The sequence below is a fragment of the Kogia breviceps genome, chromosome 3, assembly GCF_026419965.1.
Source record: "Kogia breviceps isolate mKogBre1 chromosome 3, mKogBre1 haplotype 1, whole genome shotgun sequence".
Classification (NCBI taxonomy): Eukaryota; Metazoa; Chordata; class Mammalia; order Artiodactyla; family Physeteridae; genus Kogia; species Kogia breviceps.
The window spans coordinates 74961685-74986227 of NC_081312.1; the positions used below are offsets into that span (position 1 = coordinate 74961685).

The 24543-nt window shown below is 54.9% G+C and overlaps 2 protein-coding genes across 14 annotated transcripts; both read left to right on the forward strand.

Moving 5' to 3' along the window:
* Nucleotides 1-4711: 4711 nt before the first annotated feature.
* EFS (embryonal Fyn-associated substrate) lies at nucleotides 4712-17911 on the forward strand. Of its 10 annotated transcripts, none has more exons than XM_067028745.1 (8): nucleotides 5009-5121; nucleotides 9962-10243; nucleotides 10503-10643; nucleotides 10762-11484; nucleotides 11875-11964; nucleotides 13178-13354; nucleotides 15301-15421; nucleotides 17755-17839. In XM_067028745.1, exons 1-7 carry the CDS (start codon nucleotides 5104-5106, stop codon nucleotides 15373-15375), a joined length of 1506 nt encoding a protein of 501 aa, XP_066884846.1. In that variant the 5' UTR covers nucleotides 5009-5103; the 3' UTR covers nucleotides 15376-15421; nucleotides 17755-17839. The 10 variants fall into 10 exon arrangements, with proteins under 10 accessions (XP_058914692.1, XP_066884843.1, XP_066884844.1 ...); XM_067028748.1 differs by lacking the exon at nucleotides 15301-15421 and adding an exon at nucleotides 14346-14386 and having other exon boundaries at nucleotides 17755-17809; XM_067028749.1 differs by lacking the exon at nucleotides 17755-17839 and adding an exon at nucleotides 14346-14386 and having other exon boundaries at nucleotides 15301-15341.
* SLC22A17 (solute carrier family 22 member 17) lies at nucleotides 17835-24280 on the forward strand. Of its 4 annotated transcripts, none has more exons than XM_059058707.2 (10): nucleotides 17835-18147; nucleotides 18352-18864; nucleotides 18958-19061; nucleotides 21192-21346; nucleotides 21945-22110; nucleotides 22307-22452; nucleotides 22615-22720; nucleotides 22882-23099; nucleotides 23387-23498; nucleotides 23641-24280. In XM_059058707.2, exons 2-10 carry the CDS (start codon nucleotides 18454-18456, stop codon nucleotides 23927-23929), a joined length of 1707 nt encoding a protein of 568 aa, XP_058914690.1. In that variant the 5' UTR covers nucleotides 17835-18147; nucleotides 18352-18453; the 3' UTR covers nucleotides 23930-24280. The 4 variants fall into 4 exon arrangements, with proteins under 4 accessions (XP_058914690.1, XP_058914694.1, XP_066884842.1 ...); XM_059058711.2 differs by having other exon boundaries at nucleotides 17866-18147; nucleotides 18355-18864; XM_067028741.1 differs by lacking the exons at nucleotides 22615-22720; nucleotides 22882-23099 and having other exon boundaries at nucleotides 17891-18147; nucleotides 18355-18864.
* The last annotated feature ends 263 nt before the right edge of the window (nucleotides 24281-24543 follow it).

Here is a 24543-nt window from a genome sequence, read left to right on the forward strand (position 1 = left end):
GCCAAAAAACCTAAATATAAAACAGAAGCAATATTGTAACAAATTCAATAAAGACTTTAAAAGTGGTCCACATAAAAAAAAAAAAAAAAGCCAGGGAAGGCCTTTCTGAAGATGTGGAATTTGACAAGATGATGGAAAGGGTCTGGGAAAGAGTGGTCCAGGCAGAGGGAACAGGACATGCAGAGTCCTGGAGGTGAAAGAGCTTGACATGTTTCAGAAACAGAACGGACAGTGTGGGTAGAAAACAAAGGCTAAGGGAAAGGGTGGGATGAAATGAGGTGAAGAGGTGGGCAGGGACCAGCTCACATAGGATCTTAAAGGCTGTGGCGGAACATTTGTTTTTTGTTTTTTAATTTATATATATTTTTATTTTTGGCTGCGTTGGGTCTTCATTGCTGCGTGCGGGCTTTCTCTGGTTGCAGCGAGCGGGGGCTACTTTTCGTTGGGATGCGTGGGCTTCTTATTGCAGTGGTTTCTCTCGTTCCGGAGCACAGGCTTCAGGCGCATGGGCTTCAGTAATTGTGGCTCATGGGCTCAGTAGTTGTGGCTCGCGGGCTCTAGAGCTCAGGTTCAGTAGTTGTGGCACATGGGCTTAGTTACTCTGCGGCATGTGGGATCTTCCCGGACCAGGGCTCGAACCCACTAGCAGGCAGATTCTTAACCACTGTGCCACCAGGGAAGTCCGGAGTATTTTGATTTTATGCCAAGTTCAGTGGGAAGGTATCAACTGTATTCAAGCATGATCTACATGATGTGGGTTTCTTGCAGGCAAGCTCCGTGTCCTTGACATTCTGCTGCCCCACAGAACTGGCATCAGATAACAATAGTAACAGTTGCTTTGAGCCAACATTTACACATCATGGACCAGGCACTGTTCTCAGGATTCTTTTTTTTTTTTTAATGAATGAATCTTTTTTTTTTTTTTTTTTTTTTTTTGGTGGTACGCGGGCCTCACTGTTGTGGCCTCTCCCGTTGCGGAGCACAGGCTCCGGACGCACAGGCCCAGTGGCCATGGCTCACGGGCCCAGCCGCTCTGCGGCATGTGGGATCTTCCCGGACCGGGGCACGAACCCGTGTCCCCTGCATCGGCAGGCGGATTCTCAACCACTGCGCCACCAGGGAAGCCCTGAATGAATCTTTTTAAAAAATATTTATTTATTTATTTTTGGCTGCATTGGGTCTCCGTGGCTGCACGTGGGCTCCTACTCTTTGTTGTTGTGCGCGGGCTTCCCATTGCGGTGGCTTCTCTTGTGGAGCACGGGCTCTAAGCACACGGGCTTCAGCAGTTGTGGCACACGGGCTTAGTTGCTCCACAGCATGTAGAATCTTCCCGGACCAGTGCTCGAACCCGTGTCTCCTGCACTGGCAGCCCGATTCTTAACCACTGCGCCGCCAGGGAATTCCAGTTCTCGGGATTCTCTTAATCTTCAGTTCCATTATTATCCCATTTGACAGACAAGGAACCAGAGGCTCCCAGAGGTCACATAGCTTGCCAAGGTTGGAGTTGGCTAGTGTCAGAGCCAGGGTCAGAATGCAGCCAATCTGGATGCTGTGGGGTCCAAAGAGAGGAGAACTGGAAGAATCCATGAGCACCCGAGAAGTTCTGAGTAACAGGAAGAACAAGAACAGGTCATGGGGTGGGATGAGGAGATCAGCTGGTTGACCCTGCTAGGAAAAGACAAGAGTGGGAGAGAAGACTGGGACCCAGAAAGCCTGATGGAGGGGTTCCTGCCTTTCTACCCCCTGAATAGTGGCAAACGCAAGCCCCGAAGCTGAGGCGCCCCCTGCCTGAGGCTGCCGCCCACCCAGGGTCTTAGCCTACCACCCAGCCTGGGTTTCCTCCAACCTAACCTGGAGCCCTGAACTCTCCCTGAACGAGTTAGAATCACCTGAAACCTCAGTTTGCGAAGGAGAGTGCAGAGATGAGGCATAAGGACAGGAAGAAGGCTCCTCCTGCCCTCAACAAAGATACACTTTGAACTTTCATGAAGGTACAAACTGGGGGTGCAGGGGGAGTTGTGGGAAGCCAAGGTGAAAAGGAAAGGCCATTGTGCTACACACTTTACATATATTTACTCCTCACCAAAGCCAGTGTTCCAGATGAGGAACTGAGCTTCAGAGATGTTCCAGAACTTGACCAAGGTCACAGAGCTGACAAACCAGGATTCACTCCCGAGTCTGACTGGCTCCATTTCCTGCCTGGGCACCCCAGAAGCACAGACTTGTTTTCCTGCAGGTTTGCACTCTAACCCCCTCACCTAGCTCCAGGCACGAGCTAGGCGCTCAGCTACAATGAGGGCAGTGAGCCTCACTGCCTTCCTCCCAAACCACCATTTTGCCGGGTCCCAGCACTTCCTTCCTGCTTAGTCTTTTCCGGCCTCCATCTGCTTCCCCTGTGCCAATCAGATCACTCATCTTTGGAACAGGGTTTCCTGCCCACCTCCATCTTGAGCCCCAATTTGCCTTGGCAGTCCCCTGGGCAGAGATCATGTACCAAGTCACTCCCCAGAAGCTGACTATCTGTGTTCCAGAGGCAGCCAGGCCCCCCAGGGCTGGGGTCTGGGAGAAGTTGGACCAGGCTGGAACTGGAATGGGAGAGCTCTCCCTTGAGATGCATCTGGAAATTTTAAAGCTCCTCTCCCACCCTAAAGGAGTCTGAGTTTGTTCACAGGTGCCCAAGCAACAGGGAGAGGAAGGAGCTGGGTCAGGTGCTTCCCCCTCCCCTGCTGGCAAATGCCTGGAAGAGTGGGCCTGTGGAATGCGAGGGTGGGGGGGAGATGGGAGGGGAGGTGGGGACCCTCTCTGTATCCACGGCCTCAGGTTCACAAAGGGCCTTAAATTAGACTTCTGATGTTATCTCCAAATGACGCTATACATAGAGCCATTGTCTACTTTACGTGTTTGAAGTGTTAATGTGTTAAATGTAAATATTGAAAACATGCTACAGTTTTTCAATCCAGTTTGGCATCTCACTTTTTATTTTTATTTTTTTTTTTTATTTTTTTTTTTTTTTATGGCATCTCACTTTTTAAATTCCAGGAACCTCAGAAACGGAAGAAGGAAGGCTTCTCCGGAGCCTCTGAGAGGCCTCGATGTGTTCTTCCCAAAGGAAGAACGCGGGGTGGGCGGGGAGGGGGCGGGCAACTGGAGGGAGGCAGCGAACACGAAGGAACGGTAATAGGGCAGGAGAGGTGCGGGGGATCCGAGCCGCGTCCTTCCAGCTGAAGCCTGGGGGCAATCCCAGCTCCTCTGAAAGAGTCCTGCCCTTTTGTGCCCGAAGTCCCCACTTTTGCTCCTCAAGGCAGCAGGAGCGAGCCAGAGTGAGGGCAGGGGACAGGCCCAGACTGGCGGAGAAGCGTAAGAGGCTGCACAACCGGCCCGCCCGCGGCTCCGGGACCAGATGCTCAGGCATCACGTTCTCTCGCCAGGGCTAGAATCCGTGTCCAGCCCCAGACCCCTGCGGAGGCCCTGCCAAGGGAGTAGACAGGCTCCGCGGAGGACCCCAGAGAGGCGGAAGGAGCGTGCTCCCTCCCAAGGGAAAGACAGATGTGGGGCTAATGAAAGGGATGCAGAGAGGCGCGGGGCCTGCGGGGGAGATCGGGGGCGTGACGGGGAGAGGAAAGCTCCCGGGAGGGAGCGAACCAGACCACCTGGAGGTTCGCCGCGACGCCGGGCTGCAGCCGACGGGGGAGAGGAGCCGGGAGGGGGCGTGCAATTTGGCCCGAGGGTCCTGAGCTGAAACTCAACACCCGCCTTTGGAGGGATCGTCCTCCTTTCTCCTCCGCCCCTTCCCTTCCCCTCCCTTTTCCCCTCCCTCCTTTCTCTTAATCCCCGGGACTGAGCCCCGCGCCGGAGCGGAGAGGGCCCGAGGGGAGGAGAAAGGAGCTGCACAGAAAGGGCGCCGGGAGCCCGGGAAGGGGAGGGAAGGGGAGCCGCGAGCGGGGGGTGAGCCTGAAGGCCGCGCACGACCCCCGGAGCCTTCCCAGCGCTCTCAGTGTCCCCCCCAGCCCCACCTCCAGGCGAGTCCGCAGGACCCTGGCCTCTGCTCCTCCTTCGCCTTCTCTTTGCTCCTTCTTTTGCTTTGTGGCCTTTCTCTCGGTTGCCAGAGACACCCGGGCTGCCCCGAGCCCTGGGGCGCGCGGAGAGGGCCCGCCAAGGGTGCGTGTAAGCCGGGCGGCGGGGCTAGCGCCGAGGGCCGGGGGCCGAGGGTGGGAGCGGGAGCGCGGCGTCGAGGGCTGGAGGGGGGCGTGTGGGGAAGGCCGTCCCGCCCCTTCGAGCCGGGCCCGCGTGCGGGTAGCGAGGCGCCGTCGCGGCGCCCCCAGACCCCCAGGCGCGCTGCGAGCTAGTGTGCGTTCTTGGGAACCCGCCTCCTCGCCGGGGCTGCGAGAGTCTGGGCAGAAAGTAACCAGTCGGGCCGCCCAGCCCAGCCGCCGCGCTCTCCGAGGCATTCGGCGCCAGCCTGGCCTCGGTTCGCCAAGTCGGGCGAGTTTGAAGAGGGACGAACGTCTCAGTTTTCACTGCCCCCCGCCCCCTCCCTTGCAGCGGAGCTGCCTCAGAGCCCCCGACGCCCCTCAGCCTCGGGAGCACCGCTCTCCGGCGCGGCAGCCGGGTGGGGAGGCTTGGCCCCTAAACTCGCTCGTCCAGACCGACCGCCCCGGCGGCTTCTCCCTGCCCTCGGGGCCGTCCTGAGCGGCCCGGAGGGGCGTCGAGCGCAGCCCCAGCTCCCGCCTCCTCGCCCGCCCTGGCACTGGAAGGGAGCTTTGGGCCCGTGCGGATCCGAGGTGCCCCTTCGGCCTAGGACAGGCAGCTCCGGGGACCTGGTCCACCCGGCAGCCCCCGGGAGGCCGCGGGGACGGGGCAGAGCGCGCGCCCTTGGATGAGGTCCCGCAGCGACGCCCCGGCCCGCCCCGCTCCTCCTCCTGCCCGGCCAAGCTGCCTCCCATTTGGGGAGTTTCGTGGGTTTTCTTTCTCCTCCTCCAACCTCTGCGGAGGCCACGACTCAGGCGCCGCAGCAGGGGGCCGCCTCCATGGTGCGGGGCAGCCGCTGCTGAAGTCAGCGAAACCGAGCCTGGCCTGGAGCTGGCCGCGCGGAAGGCCAAGGCCATGGCCATAGCCACGTCGGTGAGTCCACCAGAGAGAGGAGGCTGCCGGGCAGAGACGTCCACAGCCTGTCCTGCACTCCTGTCACTTTTATTTCTGCCTTTTCTTTGTCTCGCTCCTTGGTCCCTTGCTTCTTCGGGAGACTGTGTCCCCCTTCTGGCACTTTTGTTTCCCTTTCCCCCTCTCACTCCTCATCCCTAGCTCCTACTGGATCTGGCCTCCTCCTTCTCTCCTCCTCCTCCCCATTCTCCCCTTTTTCTTTCTAGAGGCTGCTCCTGGAAGGAGGGGAGGGGGCAAGCGTGAGTCCTATCTGCTCCTTTATGGGCGGGAACAGATGGCCACTGGAGGTTGGCAGGGGCTTGTGACTGGGAGGCTAGTAAAAGGTTGGGAGGGGGCTGAAAGAACGGAGGTGGCTGCAGGGAAACAGGAGAGGGCAAAGGGCCCAAGGGGGCCCTTCTCTAGAGGAGGGATGGCAGAAAGGTGGGAAATAAAGTAAAAGAGGGAGATCGAGCAGGGAGCAAGAGAAAATAGAGGGAGGAGGGGAGGTGATGTCAGCCAGCCTCTGGCCACTTTCCTAGGACTGGGGACAAAGGGAGGAGACAGCTGGCATGATGGGCCAGTGGGAGGAGGCCTCCCAGTGAGCGTGTGGCCCACGGCCACCCCCCTTTAAGACAGCCACTCCCTCACAAGTCAGCTGGACCCCTGAGGAGAGGGTAGAGCTGGGGTGGCCACACCCATCATCAATCAGTCTATCAGGGACTCTGGCCTGGGTTCCCGCAATTGCAAGGCCCAGAGGTTTGGTCCCATTGGACAGAATTCAAACCTGACACAGGGAGGAACTCTTCACAGCCCCGCCCCTGCTTTCTGTCCTCTACTGCTTGTAGTCTGAACCCAAGCAACTCTGTCCCCTTTCCACCCTTCCCTAGGCCCTAGGATTTCCAGGGAAAGCGAGGCTGCCACCTGCTTTCTGGCCCCCTCTGAATGGGCATTCTTCGAAGGAGGATTGTGAGGCTGGGAAGAGAAGCATGGCTTCTGACATCTTCCCACACCCCTCGAGGATGAGTTAGATTTTCATTCCTCCTCAGACCAAACTCCTCTTAGCTCCTCAATCTGTATGATGATGAGCAGACCCTAGTTCGGAGCCAGAAGAGGGGGAGATCCTGAACATAGTGCGGTACTCTGACATAAAGATGCCTTCTCAGGAGCCAACTGGTCAGCTGGTCAGCTTTGTAGTCCCAGGAGGTAGATCTTTCTTTTGCCTGGGGGAGCAAGGGGTGTTGGTATTTATGCTTATGAAACTCACAGGATCCTAATAACAGCAATTTTTTCTTTTTTTTTTTTTTTTTGTGGTACACGGGCCTCTCACTGTTGTGGCCTCTCCCGTTGCGGAGCACAGGCTCCGGACGCGCAGGCTCAGCGGCCACGGCTCACGGGCCCAGCCACTCGGCAGCATGTGGGATCTTCCCAGATGTGGGATCTTCCCGGACCGGGGCATGAACCTGTGTCCCCTGCATCGGCAGGTGGATTCTCAACCACTGCGCCACCAGGGAAGCCCAATAGCTAATATTTATTATTTACTGGCCCTAAGCTGGCCCTGAGCTTTGTCTGGGTTTGTCCTGGTTCTTTGACGCATTATCTCACCCAGTCCTCACAACAACCCTGTGAGGCTAGTACTGTTATTATCTGAAAGTGGATATTCAGCTATGGATATGGAATTCTATAAAGGAGGAAACTGAAGCTTGGAGAGGTTAAACAAACTGCCCAAAGTCACCCAGCTCGAAAGTGGCAGAGCCAGGACTCAAACTCAGGTCTGTCTGCCTCAGAAACCGTGCTTTTAACCCCCTGGCTAGATCCAAAACGCCAATTTCTAATTTACAGTTAGAAAGAAAAGGGCCAAGCTAACCAGGAATTTGTGTCATCTGGCTAGCGTATTGGCTTTCTGTGGGACAACATCCTTTAGAAGCCAAAATATAATCAGAAAAGGGTTTGATAATTTGGAATCAGGCAAGAGAAGTCAGCTTATTGTTAAGCTCACCCAGCCATAAAGGGCTGGACAACCTCTCCACCTGAGGGAAACACCGGCCACGAGGAACATGCACTCATGCTGGCTGAGCAGGCCATCCTTCTCCCAGGGCCTGGTGGCCAAATGCAGCCTGCCAGAGATCTTGAGCTTGAGAGGTTTCACTGAGTTAGTCAGCCCACGGGGATTACCTGTTCAGTAATGCCTGACTACCTGCTTTCCACCACTGCCTGGGATCCTGCCAGCAGGCTCGGGTCACTTAGGAAACATAACTGAAGCAGAATATATTTTGACATTGTGAGTGGCTTAAGCTTGATTCTACCAAATAACTTGGTGGAACCAGAGCCCAGTGAAGAGAGACTAGCAAAGGGAACTTGGGCATCATGAAGACTTCCTATGAACTTGAGTCATGTTTGAGCTATGGGTCCTCTTTTTGTTTTGTTTTGTTTTTTAAGTCTGTTGTTGTTGTTATCTTTTTATTTTATTTTATTTTTAAATTTTTATTATTTAATTCTGTTTTATTTTGGGCTGTCTTGGGTCTTTGTTGCTGCACGCAGGCTTCCTCCAGTTGCGGTGAGCGGGGACTACTTTTGGTTGCGGTGAGCGGGCTTCTTAATACAGTGGCTTCTCTTGTTGCAGAGCGTGAGCTCTAGGCGTGTGGGCTTCAGTAGTTGCAGCACGCAGTAGTTGTGGCCCACGGGCTTAGTTGCTCCACGGCATGTGGGATCTTCGCGGACCAGGGCTCGCACCCGTGTCCCCTGCATTGGTAGGCGATTCTTAACTACTGCGCCACCAAGGAAGTCCTTTTTTTTTTTTTTTTAATTGAAGTAAAGCTGATTTACAGTGTTGTGTTACTGCTGTATGGCAAAGTGATTCAGTTATACATATATATGTACTTTCTTTTTTATATCCTTTTCCACTATGGTTTATCATAGGATATTGAATATAGTTCTCTGTGCTATACCGTAGGACCTTGTTGTTTATCCCTTCTATATATAATAGCTTACATCTGCTAACCCCAACCTCCCACTCCATCCTTCCCCCAGTCCCTTCCCCCTTGGCAACCACCAGTATGTTCTCTATGTCCATGATTCTGTTTCTGTTTCATAGATAGGTTCATTTGTGCCATACTTTAGATTCCACATATAAGTGATATCATATGGTGTTTGTCTTTCTCTTTCTGACTGACTTCACTTAGTATGATACTCTCTAGTTGCATCTATGTTGGTGCAAATGGCATTTCATTCTTTTTTATGGGTGAGTAATATTCCATTGTATATATATGTATCACATCTTCTTTATCCATTCATCTGTCAACGGACATTTATGTTGTTTCCATGTCTTGGCTGTCATGAATAGTGACATTTATGTTGTTTCCATGTCTTGGCTGTCATGAATAGTGCTGCTGTGAACTTAGGGGTGCATGTTTCTTTCTGAATTATAGTTTTGTCCGGATATATGTCATGGGCCCTCTTGACTTAACTACTGTTACTAATATAAGAAGAAAAAATTGGATCCTTTTTTTGGGGAGGGTGCACTGCACGGCTTGTGGGATCTCAGTTCCGACTAGGGATTGAACCTGGGCCACGGCAGTGAAAGCCTGGAATCCTAACCACTAGGCCACTGGGGAACTCCCGAAAAGTAGATCCTTATGCTTGTGATTGTGAAGAGGCAGCAGAGGAGTGAGTGAGAGGCTCTGGAATCCCACAGCCTGGAGTTCAAATCATGCTGCACCAGCTGTATGTCGTTGGGCAAAGTACCAACCTCTCTGTTCCAAATTCCTTTCCAAATGGGGATAATGATGGCTCCTCCCTCGTCAGGTTGTTGTGAGGATTAAATGAGATGAGATGATTAGTGCAAACACTCGCTCAGTGTCTGGCTATATAATTTACACTTGATGTCTGTGGCTCACCTGAGCCTGTAGCTCTCAAAGGAAAAAGCTTAGATGTCCCCACCAGACAGGACTGGAAACAGGCTGATAAATGTTTGCTGTTGGTTGGTCCACCAGCCCCCCTGCATACACACACACACCACACACACACACACACACACACACACACACACACACACACACACACACACGAGCGTATACACTTTTCTCCATGATAACCTCAGCCTCTGCTGGTAGAACCTTACTTGCTCAGACTGAGAACAAAACAACTGCTTTGGTTTCTGTTTTCTTCCTTATTATGCCGAGGCTCTGTCTGGGCTGGGCTTCTCCCACTCTTTCTCAGAATGCGGGGTCTCTGCAACTGCTTAATCTAACCTGCTTATGGGGATGCTGACTGGGAAACAGGGAAGGTAAAGGAGATTCTATGGGAGACCTTTTCAGGACTTCCTCATGTAATTCATTCAACGTATGTTCATGGAGGACTGATTCCAGGTTAAGCCTATTGCAGAGGCTAGGAATATAGAAACCCCTTTTCTCACAGGGCTGACAATACAGGGGAAGAAATTGATTTTTTAAAGTAAATAGGCAAAGAGTATAAAGTACTGTGAAGGAAGCAATGGGCGAAGACAGACACAGAATGGGGTGGGGAGAAGAGGACATTTAAGAAGAACTGAAGGATAAAAAAGGGCCAGTCAAATGAATAGTCAGGGGACGGGTAAAGGAACCGCAAAGGCCCTGAGGTGGGAAAGAGCTTGTCTAGATCAAGGAACAGAGAGGGAGAATGCAAGGGATGAAGCTGGAGACAGGCAGGGCTCTTCCAGTCAGGAAGAGCTGGGTCAGGAGGTCATATTTTTAGCTTGAGGGAAGTGGGGAGCTCTATGTTTTGAACAGGGGGTGACATGACCTGATATGTGTGTGAAGACCCCTCTCCCTACTCCCACCTCGCCCAGCAGGCCCAGCTGGCCCGGGCACTGTACGATAACACCGCCGAGTCCCCCCAGGAGCTGTCCTTCCGCCGAGGGGACGTCCTACGGGTACTGCAGAGGGAAGGCGCTGGCGGGCTGGACGGCTGGTGCCTCTGCTCCCTGCGTGGCCAGCGGGGCATTGTGCCTGCCAACAGAGTGAAGCTCCTTCCCACCGGCCCGGCACCCGAGCCTGGCCTCTCCCAGCCGCCGCCAGCCCAGCCTGGCTCACCACATCCAGCCCCAGAGCATGGCAATGAGGACCAGGAGGTGAGAGCTGGAGCCCCCCAAAACCCCAAGCCAGGACGTTGCCCTCCGCCGGTGCCTGCACCTGGAGCAGGGAGAGCCCTGAGATGGCAGCTCTGCACCGACTCTGCTGTACTAATCCTGTTGGCCAGCCCTTTCTGGACTCTTTCCCCACTGGTACAGGGAGGGGGTTGGAAGATGTCTAAGCTCCTCCCGGGCACACGTTATCTGATGCCCTGGTCCCCACACCACCTGACCCACCCGCCTGTGTTGATTCCCCCAGGTGTATGTGGTGCCACCCCCAGCTCGACCCTGTCCTACCTCGGGACCTCTGGCTGGACCCTGTCCACCCTCCCCTGATCCCATCTACAAGGTCCCCAGAGGCAGTGGGACCCAACAGGCTGCCCCTGGAGATGCCCTGGAGGTGAGGGTTAGAGGTTTGTGTGTATGCTGGGCAGGGAACAGACGGCTCTCAGGGCTAGGGGTTAGCGGAATGGGGGCCCACTGCCGAGACTGAGAGTAACCAACTGCTTCCTCTCCAGGTCTATGACGTACCCCCCACTGCCCTCCGAGTTCCCTCCAACGGCCCCTATGACTCCCCGGCCTCCTTCTCCCGCCCTCTGGCCTGGGTTGTCCCCCAGTCCCCTGGAGAAGATGAAGCTCCCTATGACGTGCCTCTGGCCCCGAAGCCACAGTCAGACCTGGAGCCAGATCTGGACTGGGAGGGGGGCCGGGAGCCAGGGCCCCCACTCTACGCTGCCCCCTCCAACCTGAAACGAGCATCCGCCCTGCTCAATCTGTACGAAGCACCAGAGGAACTGCTGGCAGACGGGGAAAGCGGGGGCACTGACGAGGGCATCTACGACGTCCCCCTGCTGGGGCCAGAGACACCCCCTTCTCCAGAGCCCCTGGCAGCCTCGGCTTCCAGTGACCTGGACGCCCTGGCCCTGCTTCTGGCCAGAAGCCCCCCACCCGCACACAGGCCCCGCTTGCCCTCAGCTGAGAGCCTGTCCCGCCGCCCTCTGCCGGCCCTGCCTGTCCCGGAGGCCCCCAGCCCTAACCCGGCTCCCTCACCTGCTCCAGGCCGGAAGGGCAGCATCCAGGACCGGCCTCTGCCCCCACCCCCACCCCGCCTGCCGGGCTACGGGGGCCCCAAGGTCGAGGGGGATCCAGAGATCGGAGAGGTGGAGGACCGGCAAGAAGGACACCACAATGAGTATGAGGGCATCCCGATGGCCGAGGAGTATGACTACGTCCACCTGAAGGTGAGCTCGCCTCCAGCCAGCCCCACCAGAAATGGCTCCAGGAGAGCCAGGGATGGGGAGAGGAGCAAGGAGGCCTGAGGCCCCAGATGCAGACCCTGGCTTCCTCCCTTCCTCCCCTCCACTGGCCCTGTACCCTATGGCCTGGGTCCCAGTACTTGGCCACATCACTTGTATCGGTGCCACATTCCTCCCCCTAAACCCAGCCTGGGGTCCCTGAGACCTCTGACCTGCCACCAGAGCTCTCCTGGACCTAGAGTCAAGGGGTTGCAGTTTGATGGCAGAAGAGACCTTCGGGAGGACGTGCGAGTGGGAAGGAGCTGGAAGACCATGGAGGCTAGACCTCAGCCTACTCCCCCACCCCTGCACTGAGACCCTCATCCCCTCCTGCAGGGCATGGATAAAGCTCAGGGAGCCAGGCCCCAGGATAAGGCCTCCCCAGGGGATCCTGAACTGCTGGAGAGGGGGCCACCAGAGCAGCAGGTAACCCCATGGGGGTGGTGCTAGAGAAGGGGCACTGGGGGAGGAGGAGCAGTAACTTGGGAGAAGGGCTATTCTTAACTCGAGCATCAAGGGAAATCGATTTAGGACGGGGGTAAGAGTTCAGTGAAACAGGACAGTTGGAGTAGAGAGGAGTTAGAATTCAGGAAGGAGCTGGAACTTAGAAAAGGATGATATCAGGGATTCGGAAAGAGAGGAAAGAATGTGTTGGAGAAGAGTCAGAAAACCGAGCAGTCAGGGGAGGAGAAGAGTTGCTGGGCCGGGTGATTTCTGAGGCCCCTTCCAACTATGAATTCCTGGGTTCCTAAGAGACCCGGCTCCTAATCGCAGCTCCACCACTAAGAAGCCAGGGGCTCTGAAGCCGCCAGTTAATCTCTCTGGGCCTCGGGAAAGTGAGATGGTCTCCTCGACCTAATCTAGAATGGTCCTAATCACAATAGCTACCGTTTGTCAGGTTTGTACCAAGCGCCAGACCCTGTGCTCAGCGCATCGCGTGCGTCAGCACTAATCACAGCCATAGTTAGCACTCACATAGTGCTTACAGCGTGCAGTTGTCTGTTCTCAGCCCTTTCTGTATAACATATCAGCTAATCTTCACCGCAGCCTTAGGAGGCAGAGAGGAGAGCTGCACTACCCAGTCTGGTAGCCACCAGCCACATGCGGCTACCGATCCCTCCACATGTGACCGGTCCAAACTGAAATGTACTGTAAATATAAAATGCACATCAGATTTTGCAGACTTAATATGAAAAACAATCTCAATAATTTTCATATTGATTACAGGGTTGAAATTACAACATTTTTAATATATGGAGTTAGAAAATATGTACCAATTTCTTTGTACTTTTCTTAATGTGGCTACTAGAAAATTTGAAATTACATGGGTGGTTCACCTTATGTTTCCATTGGACAGTGTGGTCCTAGGCTCCCCATTTTAGAGACAAGGAAACAATGAAGTTCAGAGACTTGTTTTTGAGGTTGTTTGTATCCAGATTTATCTGACATCAATTCTGGGCACCTTCCTGCCACTCGCTATGAGAATCTAAATTGTCTGACGGGCAGAGGTACGATCTAAAGGAATTGAGCTCAGGGAGAAAGGAAGGAACGAGGAACGAAGGGAGGGAAGGAGAAAGGAAATGGGAACAAAAGCGGCAGTAATGAGAGCAATCCCATTGACCACGCTTCTCGCCCGCAGGAGGCCCCATCCCCAGGGGAGACACTGGTTCTTCCCGCCGGAGATCTACAGCTCCTGCACTTCTACGCCGGGCAGTGCCAGGGCCACTACTCAACACTGCAGGCAGCCGTGGCGGCCCTGATGTCCAGCACCCGGGCCAACCAGCCCCCGCGCCTCTTCGTGCCCCACGGCAAGCAGGTGCTGGTGGCTGCTCACCGCCTGGTGTTTGTTGGGGACACCCTGGGCCGCCTGGCAGCCTCCACCCTTCTGCGAGCGCAGGTCGGAGCTGCAGGCACAGCACTGGGCCAGGCATTGCGGGCCACGGTGCTGGCCGTCAAGGGGGCCGCCCTGGGCTACCCATCCGGCCCTGCGGCCCAAGAGATGGTGCAGTGTGTGGCGGAGCTGGCAGGGCGGGCCCTGCAATTTACCACCCTGCTCACCAGCCTGGCCCCCTGAGCCCCTTGGCCCTGCTCTGCTCTCGCCTGCCTGCCAGAGCCCCCTCCAGGCCTTAGGCGGCTGGAGGGCTCTGTTTTAGGGACTAGGAGAGGTGGAGACATCTCTCCCCCTCCCCCCCCTTCCAGTCATCTCAGCCTCTCACGGAGGCACCTCCTCCCGTACCCCGCAGCTTTTTCGTACGAGCCATTTTGTATAAATTATTTATATTTAATATTATTCCCTGCTTTGTCAGGGGCAGGCGCCAGGCCCTCCAAGGCAAGGAGGAACTGGACCTTCCTCCTCCCTCAGCCTGGCGCAGAGGTTCTTGGGCACCGCTTGGCCGCCTGCCTCTGGGATTTCGGCCCCACAGAGGTTCAGGTAGCTGAAACCGGAATCATTTTCAGATTCTGGGGGAAGGGGCCACCCAGAGCCCCTTTCCTGTCCTGTGTCTTGGCTCTAGAACATCAGTGCCTCACTGTTAGCTGAGAGTGAGGGCAGGACGTTGGCCACCCAGAATGGGAAGGCCTGGGAGAGGCCAGAGGGCTCCTCCCCACAGGAGGCAGGAGAGCTAGGCCTTGGGCGCTGGTGCATCTCAATAAACCAGGCTGTCTGGTTCCCTGACTCTGCTTCTTGGGAGCCTGGGGAGTGGGCCTGGCACCCTTGGCCAAAACGAAGAGCCACACGCTGTGGGCAGGCTGCCTTTAGGGTTTTGGGGAAAATTTTGCTGTTTCTTCAACAACTATTCATCTGGCAGGTTCTCCGCTCCCATGTGATGTGCCAGGCGCAGTTCTGAAGGTACATCATGGGGGTGGGCTGGATATAAACGAGTCAGCTAAAAGAAGTAAGGAAAGAAAGAAACCTGCCACAAAGTTGACAGTTGCTGGTAATGGAAATAAACAGGGTGATATGCCAGACTAACTGATGAGGGGAGAGGCCATTGGAGACTTTAGACAGAATTGCTGGGGAGGTGAGGTGGTATCTGTGCTGAGACTCGGAGGATGAGAGAACCAAGAAGAGTCTGCGACGCAGCATACCAGGAAGGCAGGCCCTGATTTGTGACCAAGGCCTCTCCTCCAAGACCTCCAAGACCAATGTCAAATGATGTCATTAGAGAGGTGCACATGTGGAGAGGGTGGCCACAAGAGAGCCTTCATGATGCCATGCTGAAGAGGTCACCCCAGCTGTCCTCAGCTTTGTGCCATAGGACAGCTCTGGCCAACTGGAGAGTGCTGCTGGCCTGGGCGCCCTCTCCCTTCAGTTAACCCAAGAAGGTCTAGCCCCTTAAACTCCCCTTTCCAGGCTTCCTGACTGTCCTCCTGGACACACCATTTTTTAGAGGAGCTGAGGGGCCAGTGAATTTTTTTTTTGTTTTTTTTTTGGGGGGGCCAGTGAATTTAATGCGTTGGAAGTCCACAGTCCACAGGGCTTTGGTGAAATTAATGGGCCATGGCTTAGATAGGGGATCACTCCAGCCATTTACCACAAGGGAAGTAGTCCAAGCCACAGATCCATTGCTTCAGTTCTGCTTTCCCAAGATGCTACTCTGGCACAGTGACTGGATTGGAGGCACCCCAAAATTCAATCACAGTCTTAGTCCCTTGGCTCCTTTCCCCATGCATTTGCCTCCTCCATTTTGCGTTCTTTGTTCTCATTTCACTCTCAAAAGGAAACTCATTTTCAGATTCTGAGGCCACCAAAATTTATCCCAGGTGTTGAAGACTTGTAACAGGAGCCATCCTCCACCACCTTCCAGAAAGAATTTCAAGAGATCAGCCTGGAATTAGAGTCAGAGGTCTCAGTGCAAGTTTCCATGTACCTATATGTCTGCAGGTAAATCCTGTCAGTCCCTCCAAGTCCTGGTTTCATCTTTAATATGAGGATGAGCATAATGATCTCACAGCCTTGTTGTGAGGCCCTAACAAGATAATGCATGTAAACAGCCCAGCACCACAGAAAGTTAAAGGGATTATAATTCCAGGACAGACACAAGGACGCAAACAAACCCCCAAGGAATGTTGGCTGTGACAACACCAAAAGTAAATCCCTAAGAGATGCTAAAATGAGTTGGGGGAGGGAAGGTGGTGTGAGACTGCTTATTGCAGTAGAACATTTTCCCATATTTGGAAAATTTCTGAACAGAGGAGACAAATTAGAAGTGTAGTTCAGTGGAGACAAGAGGGAATGGATTTCCTGGCTGAGACTGATAGGGCATGCCTTTTCAGCCCTTACCTGGAATTAGAGAATAAAGTACCTATTAGATATCAAATCTCTTAGAGAAGTGTATCTCAAACTTCAATGTACATACACCTAGGGATCTGGTTAAAATGCAGATTATGACTCAAAGGGCTGCGATTCTGCTTTTCTAACAAGCTCCCAGGTTATACAGCTGCTGGTGGTCTGTAAATCACACTGAGTAGCAGTTCAAGGAGTTAGGGAAAGCTTCTCTGAGGCAAATATGCTTGAGCTGACAGCTGAAGGATGAGGAGAACTTGACTAAGGGGGAGGAGAAGCCTTCTAGGTGTAAAGACCAGCTTAATGCAAGGGACTCGTGGCACTGGAAAACCTGAAAGAATGTCAGTGTGATAGGAGCGCAGAGAGTTTGGGGAGAGATGTGAGGTAGAGCTGCAGAGAGCATAGGATCACGTTTGAGGTGTCTAGAAAATTAGTATCTACCTTGACAGTGAGAAAACATTGAAGGCTGTTAAGTAGGAAAGGGACATGAACAGGTACGCTTTCTTTTTTGGCTACATGGGGTCTTTGATGCTGTGCGCAGGCTTTCTCTAGTTGCAGCGAGCGGGGGGGTACTCTTCGTTGTGGTGTGCAGGCTTCCCCTTGCAGTGGGTTCTCTCGTTGCGGAGCACAGGCTTCAGTAGTTGTGGCACGTGGGCTCAGTAGTTGTGGCACACGGGCTTAGTTGCTCTGGCATGTGGGATCTTCCTGGACCAGGGATCGAACCCATGTCCCCTGCATTGGGAGGCAGATTCTTAACCACTGTGCCACCAGGGAAGTCCCAGATCTGCATTTTGAAAAGATCACTCTGTCTGCACTATGAACAACAGATGGGGAAAAGGGAAACAAAGCAGATGCAGAACACTGGTTAAGAACTGAGGCTAAAGCAGTCTGTACAACAGGTAGCTTGACTAGTGGTGGTAGAGTTGGAGAGAAGCAGAATATCTGAGAACTATATAGGAAGTAAAATGGACAAGATTTTGTAAAGGATCTGACATGGGGGTAAGGAAGAGGGCGCACCAAGGGCTGTCAACTGAGCATCCGGCCACAATTGGATGATGAGGGTGCCATTCAGTGAGGAAAGAAGCACTAGAAGACAACCAGGGTGGTGGGGGGTTTGGGGGAAACATGAGTTTGGTCTTGGATGTATTGAGTTTGAGATCCCTGTGAGTCATCCAAGGTAAGAGGTCAAATAAGAGGTGGCTTCATGGGTCTGGGGCTCAGAAGAGAGGTGGGAACTGGAAATGTAGATCTGGGGATCAGGTTTGTATTGGCTCGTATTGTTTATACTGGGGGTGATTGAAGCCGTGGGCACAAGTGAGATCCCGAGGTGGAAAGAACAGTGTGAGATGAGAGGAGGACCTAGAACCAAGCCTCTGAAAATCGCAGACACTGAATGATGGCAAGGAGGAGGAGGATAAGCCTGCGGTAGAGAAAAGAGGAGCAAGAGAAAGAAAACCAGGAGAGTGTGGGACTCAGCAGCCAAGGAAAAAAGTCTTTAGAGGAAGGGGTGGCCAACAGTGCCAAATGCTGTTGAGAAATGATGGAGACTCAGCCAGGAAGGGGGTGGTGAAACCAGACAAGTGGTCTTGTAGAGGACTAAGGCCAAGGCTGAGTACAGTGCCCAGCCCAGTCCACCATATGCATGCCCTGTATCATCATTTCCAGTATACCCGTCTGTCTCCTCAGTAAGCTACTCCAAGGTCGGTCTTCTCCATCCTGTTATCCCCAAAGCCCAGCACAAGGCCAGAACATAGCAGACACTTAATAAATTTTACTGATGAATGAGTGGATGGATGGATGGGTGGGTAGGTGGATGGATGGGTAGATGAGAAGGAAGAATTGGAAGCAAAGGAGGAATTGCTGGCATCTGCCTGGGATCTACTGTCCTTCAGGGTCTTTTTTCCCCCCCTTTATATCGCAATGGCCCACAGACCCAGGGAACAGAGACAGAGCCCCATCCTCTCCCTCCGCTGGGCCCTGGCCCCCCTTCCTCTCTCTGACGAAGAGTCTGGACTGAAGGTTCTGCTGACGTGGGAAGGGGAGGAGAGTCTGGAGGAAGGGGAGGGGAAAGCGGCGCAGAGATCGCAGAGACGAAGGAGGCGCCCGCGGCTGCAGAGCTGCAGAGCAGGGGCTCTCCGGCTTCTGTGTCCGGGCACCGGGCGCGCCACTGGGCCAGAGGGCAGTGCATCCTTTCGGTGCGGGCCGCCAGGGTCCCTGCGGTCGGCAAGCTGGCTCCCCGGGTAGCCACTGGGACCCCCGAGCCCAATGGCGGGGGCGGCAGCAAAATCGACAGCACTGTAGAGATCACCCCCAGCCCCAACGGAGTAAGTGCCCGCGCCTTGGGGGCTACGCCATCATCTCCCCGCACCCCCGCCAAGCGCCCGGCATTTTCCCTCCGCGCCTCATCCTCCGCCGCCCGCCTTCCTCCCGCTGGCTCCCGGCCTCTTCCCTTACTCTGCGGTTTTCTTCGCTTCACGCTTCTCCTGCCACCACCCCACACACCCCTTACCTCACCCCCCCACACACAGCAGGTCGGGACCCTCGGAGATGCGGTGCCCACGGAGCAGCTGCAGGGTGAGCGGGAGCGCGAACGCGAGCGGGAGGGGGAGGGCGACGCGGGTGGCGACGGGATGGGCAGCAGCCTGTCGCTGGCCGTGCCCCCCGGCCCCCTCAGCTTCGAGGCGCTGCTCGCCCAGGTGGGGGCGCTGGGCGGCGGCCAGCAGCTGCAGCTCGGCCTCTGCTGCCTGCCCGTACTCTTTGTGGCGCTGGGCATGGCCTCGGACCCCATCTTCACGCTGGCGCCCCCGCTGCATTGCCACTACGGGGCCTTCGCCCCCAACGCCTCTGGCTGGGAGCAGCCCCCCAACGCCAGCGGCGTCAGCGTCGCCAGCGCCGCCCTAGCAGCCAGCGCCGCCAGCCGCATCGCCGCCACCAGTACGGACCCCTCGTGCAGCGGCTTCGCCCCGCCGGACTTCAACCACTGCCTCAAGGACTGGGACTATAACGGCCTCCCCGTCCTGACCACCAACGCCATCGGCCAGGTGAGGCAGCCTGGTGGGCCGCGGGTTTGGGGGCGGGCCGAGAGCGACCAGCAGAGGGGCCTCACACCCGCTCCGTCCCTCTCACGTCTCTAGTGGGATCTGGTGTGTGACCTGGGCTGGCAGGTGATCCTGGAGCAGATCCTCTTCATCTTGGGCTTTGCCTCTGGCTACCTGTTCCTGGGCTACCCGGCAGACAGGTGAGGGCTGGGAGAGTAGAGAGGAGGGGTTGCTAGGGAGGCTGGCCCAGGCAGCTTGCCTTGGCAAGAGGCTGAAGGGGACTTGATGGACTCTGCAGTGTTCTCTGGATTTCTTCTGTTCAATGATATACAGCCCCACCCCTGTCTCAGCTTCACTCCCCATCAGGAAATACTCCTTCCTTACCTCTTCCACACAGGGAAAAACTCTTCCTTCCTTGCCAATCCCTAGATCCATGGATCAATGGCCTCATCTCAAAAGACAATAGCCCCATCCCTACTGACCAAAACCCCTATATCCACGTTTCAAAAGTCTTAACTTCTCCTCTATCATCCCTATCAGCACCAAGCACCTCCCTCACCATCATCATAGATTGATAGACTCATCCTTGCTAACAGCCTTATCCACCTGGACTGTTAACTCCATTTCAATGGCCTCATTCCTAAAGCTCATTATGTTAATTTCTAAATATCAACAGCTCCATTCACACTGACCAATAGCTCAACTCTATAAACAAATGACTACCCTTATGTGCATCAACAGTTCAACCCCCACGGATCAGTGACCATAATAGCACCCCTCCCCCAAGACTAACAGCCCCATCCTCTTGGATCTTTAGTGCTCTCAGATCCTCTCAGATCAAAAGCCCCATTTCCAGGAATCAGTGGCCTCATCTCAAAGATCCACAACCCATCCCCACCAACCAATAGCTCTTCCCAGGGATCAAAACTCCCATCTCCTCTGGTCCTCGACACCATCACCACTGACCAGGTACTCCATCTCCACTGACCATCCTGTGGATTATTAGACTCATCTCCAATGGTCTACAGTCTCATCCAAATGGATTTATAGTTCAACTCCCATGGATCAAAGGCAACCCAACATTGAATAATCCAGTTCCCTAAAATCAATGCCTATCCTCACTGCCCAATAGTCACACACCCCTGTGGGCAAATGATCCTAAACCCAGAGGTCAATAGCCCATCCTTATGCATCAGGGGCCTCATACCCACAGACCAGTAGCATCATTCCTGTGGAATAATAACCCCATCCTCAAAGACCAATAATTCAGTCTCCTAAATTCAGTAACCTTAGCCAATAAGCTCAGCCCCATGGAAAAATGGCTCCACCCTATTGGGTCAGTAGCTTCACTCTCAGGCTATCTGTGCCCCCTTCCCATTGACCAGTGACCCCAGTCTACATCCCCATAGATCAGTGGTCTTATCCCCCAAAATCAATAGCCTAGCCTTCAGTAGCCCTGTCCTCACTGACATATAGTCCGTGACCATCATCATTGACCAATTGTCTCACCTCCTCTGGTCTGTGACCCCATCCTTACTGATTATTCCTATGGATTAATAGATTCATCCCTACTGGCCAACTGTCCCATCTACATGGACTGAGATCCCTATCCCATGAATCAACAGCTCCATCCCCAAAGATCAATGGTCCAATCTTCAAAGATTAGTGATCATCCCTGCTGATCAATGGTCCTAGCCCATAGATTAAGAGCTCCATTCCCATGGATCAATGGCTCCATCTTCTGGTCAGTGGCCCCATCCCCCCTGACCACCCCTATGGATTAGTAGACCCATGCCCCAACCCCACGGAAAAATGGCTTCATCCCCCAAAATCAATTACACTCAGTCCCCTAAGATCAAGAGCTCCATTTTCACTGACCAATATTATCCCCATGGACAAGTGGCCAATGGCCTACCTCCATAGATCAATAGCTCCAACCCCATATATCAATGACCCCATCTCCTCTGACCAGTCTGAGCAAGACAAGCTCCATCCCCACTGACCAATAGCTCTATGCCCAAGGACCAATGGTTCCAAGTCCCCTAAGCAATATCCCATCCACTCTGATGGTTGGTCTCACTTCCATGAAGAAATGCCCTCATCTCTGACCAACAGCCCCATCCCAAGAGTCAATGGTCTTACCCCCACAGAACCATAGCCTCGCCCCAGTGCCCAGTAGCCAACCATGGTCCCCATCCTCTCCCATCTTCTCTAGCCTCACTCCAGGGCCTCATCCTAATACCTCCAGCTTTGAAGTGGGCAGCTGGGCCCCACCCAGCAACTCCTCCCCCAGGGAGTCTGGGTGATCAGAGGCTCTCCCTACTTTCCAGGTTTGGCCGTCGTGGGATTGTATTGCTGACCTTGGGACTGGTGGGCCCCTGTGGAGTGGGAGGGGCTGCTGCAGGCTCCTCCACAGGTGTTATGGCCCTCCGATTCCTCCTGGGCTTTCTGCTTGCCGGCGTTGACCTTGGTGTCTACCTGATGCGTGAGTGGCACCCCCCCAGAGCTCCTTCCCTAGGGACTCATGCCTGCCTGTCTGTATCCCCAGGCCATTCCCACTGCTCCCTAGGATCCCCTCAGTCCCTTCTTCAGCCCCCGATTTCAGCTGTCTGGAATCTCAGCTGTCTTTCTGCCCAGACCTTTGAAGCATCCAGGGGTCTTCCTTCTCTCCACACCCCTCTCCTCCCATGATCTTTAAGGCTTTCCTTGCTCTGCACTTACTGCTGTCAGGGAATGAGCCTTATTTTAAAAATGAAATCCTGAGTAGCTGTATGACCTTGAACAAGGGTTAATGTGCAAGTCAAATAAGAGGTCTGGTGTGAAAGGGCCCATAATTTGGGAATGCTGAAAACCCACCAGGGACTCTGATCCTCAAGCCCTCCCAGGTTTGAGTGGGAGAGGAGAGAGAGCTGAACATCTGTCTCTCCACTCTTTGCCTTAGAGGTTAGCCTGTGGGAGGCAATGTCTGCAGCCTCCATTCAGGGGCTGACCTTGCTCTCTGTCCTCCTCCCTCCCTCTCCCCTGTTCTCTCCCTCGCCTCCTTCCTCCCTGGCCTCTCCTCCCTGTGCCGGCTGTATTTCCAGGCCTGGAGCTGTGCGACCCAACCCAGAGGCTTCGGGTGGCCCTGGCAGGGGAGTTGGTGGGGGTAGGGGGGCACTTCCTGTTCCTGGGCCTGGCCCTTGTCTCTAAGGACTGGCGGTTTCTGCAGCGAATGATCACCGCTCCCTGCATCCTCTTCCTGTTTTATGGGTCAGTATCACCCTCCACCTGTTGTCTGGCCATTCCCATCTCTACCTTCAGCCTAGCTCTAGCCTGGAGACCCCTCCTCTTCTCCACTGCCCCTTGTCCAGGCCTGCTCCAGCCCCAGCCCCTCAGAGGTGAGAGTTTTCCATCCCTGGATCAGGATTCAGGAGGCCTCACAGTGTACCCCCCACCCCACCCCCAGCTGGCCTGGTCTGTTTCTGGAGTCTGCACGGTGGCTGATAGTGAAGCGACAGATTGAGGAGGCCCAGTCTGTGCTGAGGATACTGGCTGAGCGGAACCGGCCCCATGGGCAGATGCTGGGAGAGGAGGCCCAGGAGGCCCTGCAGGGTAAGAGACAGGGGTCCCTACAGGTGATACCTCAGTGTGCACACATGATGGTGCCCTCTGCTGTAGCTGTACCACTTCTCCCAGGGTCCCTACCACCCATGTGGGAGGACCCTGGGTTCTCAGCTGTTCCTTTTAACAGACAGCTCCTCTCTCTCTCCCAAGACCTGGAGAACACCTGCCCTCTCCCTGCAACATCCTCCTTTTCCTTCGCTTCCCTCCTCAACTACCGCAACATCTGGAAAAATCTACTTATCCTGGGATTCACCAAGTGAGCCTGGGTGTCTGAGCCAAGGGCCAGGCCAATAGCTGGGATGGGGGCTGGCCAGGTGGGGAAAGCCTGAGGACCCCTACAGAGGCCAGCCAGGGCTGTGAAAGGCTGCAGATGGGAGATTCAGACACCGTTCTTTGCCTCCGCACCCTGTCTCACAGCTTTATTGCCCACGCCATTCGCCACTGCTACCAGCCTGTGGGCGGAGGAGGGAGCCCATCGGACTTCTACCTGTGCTCCTTGCTGGCCAGCGGCACAGCTGCCCTGGCCTGTGTCTTCCTGGGGGTCACCGTGGACCGATTTGGCCGCCGGGGCATCCTGCTTCTCTCGATGACCCTCACTGGCATTGCGTCCCTGGTCCTGCTGGGCCTGTGGGATTGTAAGCATCCTCCCTTTCCCACGCTGTGGGCTCAGCAAAGGAACCCCAGCAGAGGTGCCTCAGACGGGCTCAGCCACTGCTTCTAGCACAGACCTCCCCAAACCAGACCAGACCCTGCCCACATCTTCTACAATTCTCCCCCTGGCTGCACAATCCTGTCTGTTCTCTCAACCAATGAGTGAATGCCCAGACCCACCCGGCTAGGGATCAGAGGGGATGATGGCAGGGACTAGGCCAAGCATGATCTCCCCACCTCCGTTCACACACTCCCTCTCTTGGTCTTCCAGATCTGAACGAGGCCGCCATCACCACCTTCTCTGTCCTTGGCCTCTTCTCCTCCCAAGCTGCTGGCATCCTCAGCACCCTCCTTGCTGCTGAAGTCATTCCTACCACTGTCCGGTGAGAGCAGGGGTGCTGCCAGGGGAGTCTCCAGGTCTCCAGCTGAGGACAGGGCCTGAGGGATGAAAAAGGGGAGGCTGCTGGAGAAGAGCTGGGGTGAGGCCCACAGCTACAGGCTCAGTGCCTTGTCCGTCTCTCCCAGGGGCCGAGGCCTGGGCCTGATCATGGCACTGGGGGCACTTGGCGGTCTGAGTGGCCCAGCTCAGCGCCTCCACATGGGCCATGGAGCTTTCCTGCAGCATGTGGTGCTGGCGGCCTGTGCTCTCCTCTGCATCCTCAGCATCATGCTTCTGCCGGAGACCAAACGCAAGCTCCTGCCCGAGGTGCTCCGGGATGGGGAGCTGTGCCGCCGGCCTTCCCTGCTGCGGCAGCCACCCCCTAACCGCTGTGACCACGTTCCACTGCTTGCCACCCCCAACCCTGCCCTCTGAGCGACCTTCGAGCACCCTGGCAGGAGGCTGGCCCATACAGAAAGGTGGCACAAGGCCCTGGCAAGGAGAGCAGGAGGACTGAATGAAGAAGGCAGGGCTGCCCTGAAGCCTCAGAGGCACCTCACGCCAGTCACGATGGAGAGCTCAGAGGGCTGCCCTCAACCCCATCTCCTCCTCGCTGCTTTGTGTTCACTTCCTTGGCAAGAGTCAGGGGACAGGGAGGGAGCTCCACACTGTATCCACCAGGTCTGGGCTCCATCCTATGCCCAAAGACCTCCTCCCAGACCTCATTCTTTCTTGCTCTATCATTCTGTTTCAATAAAGACATTTTGAATAAATGAGCATACCATAGCCTGGACTTCCCTCCCTTCTGTTGTCCTTCTCACTGTCTCTTGGCAGAAGGTTTCTCTCAATGGAACCCAAACCAGTAAAAATCTCCCTCCCCCTCCCTGCACCTGCCCCCTCTTCTCACTCTCCCACCATGTTAACTTACAGACAACTACCACCACCCCTTACTGCTTGCTATGCTGCTAGGACTGGGCTAGGCACTTTACAAACTTCGTTTAATCATTTAATCCTTACAACACTGCAAGGTAGGTGTTTGGATCAATTAA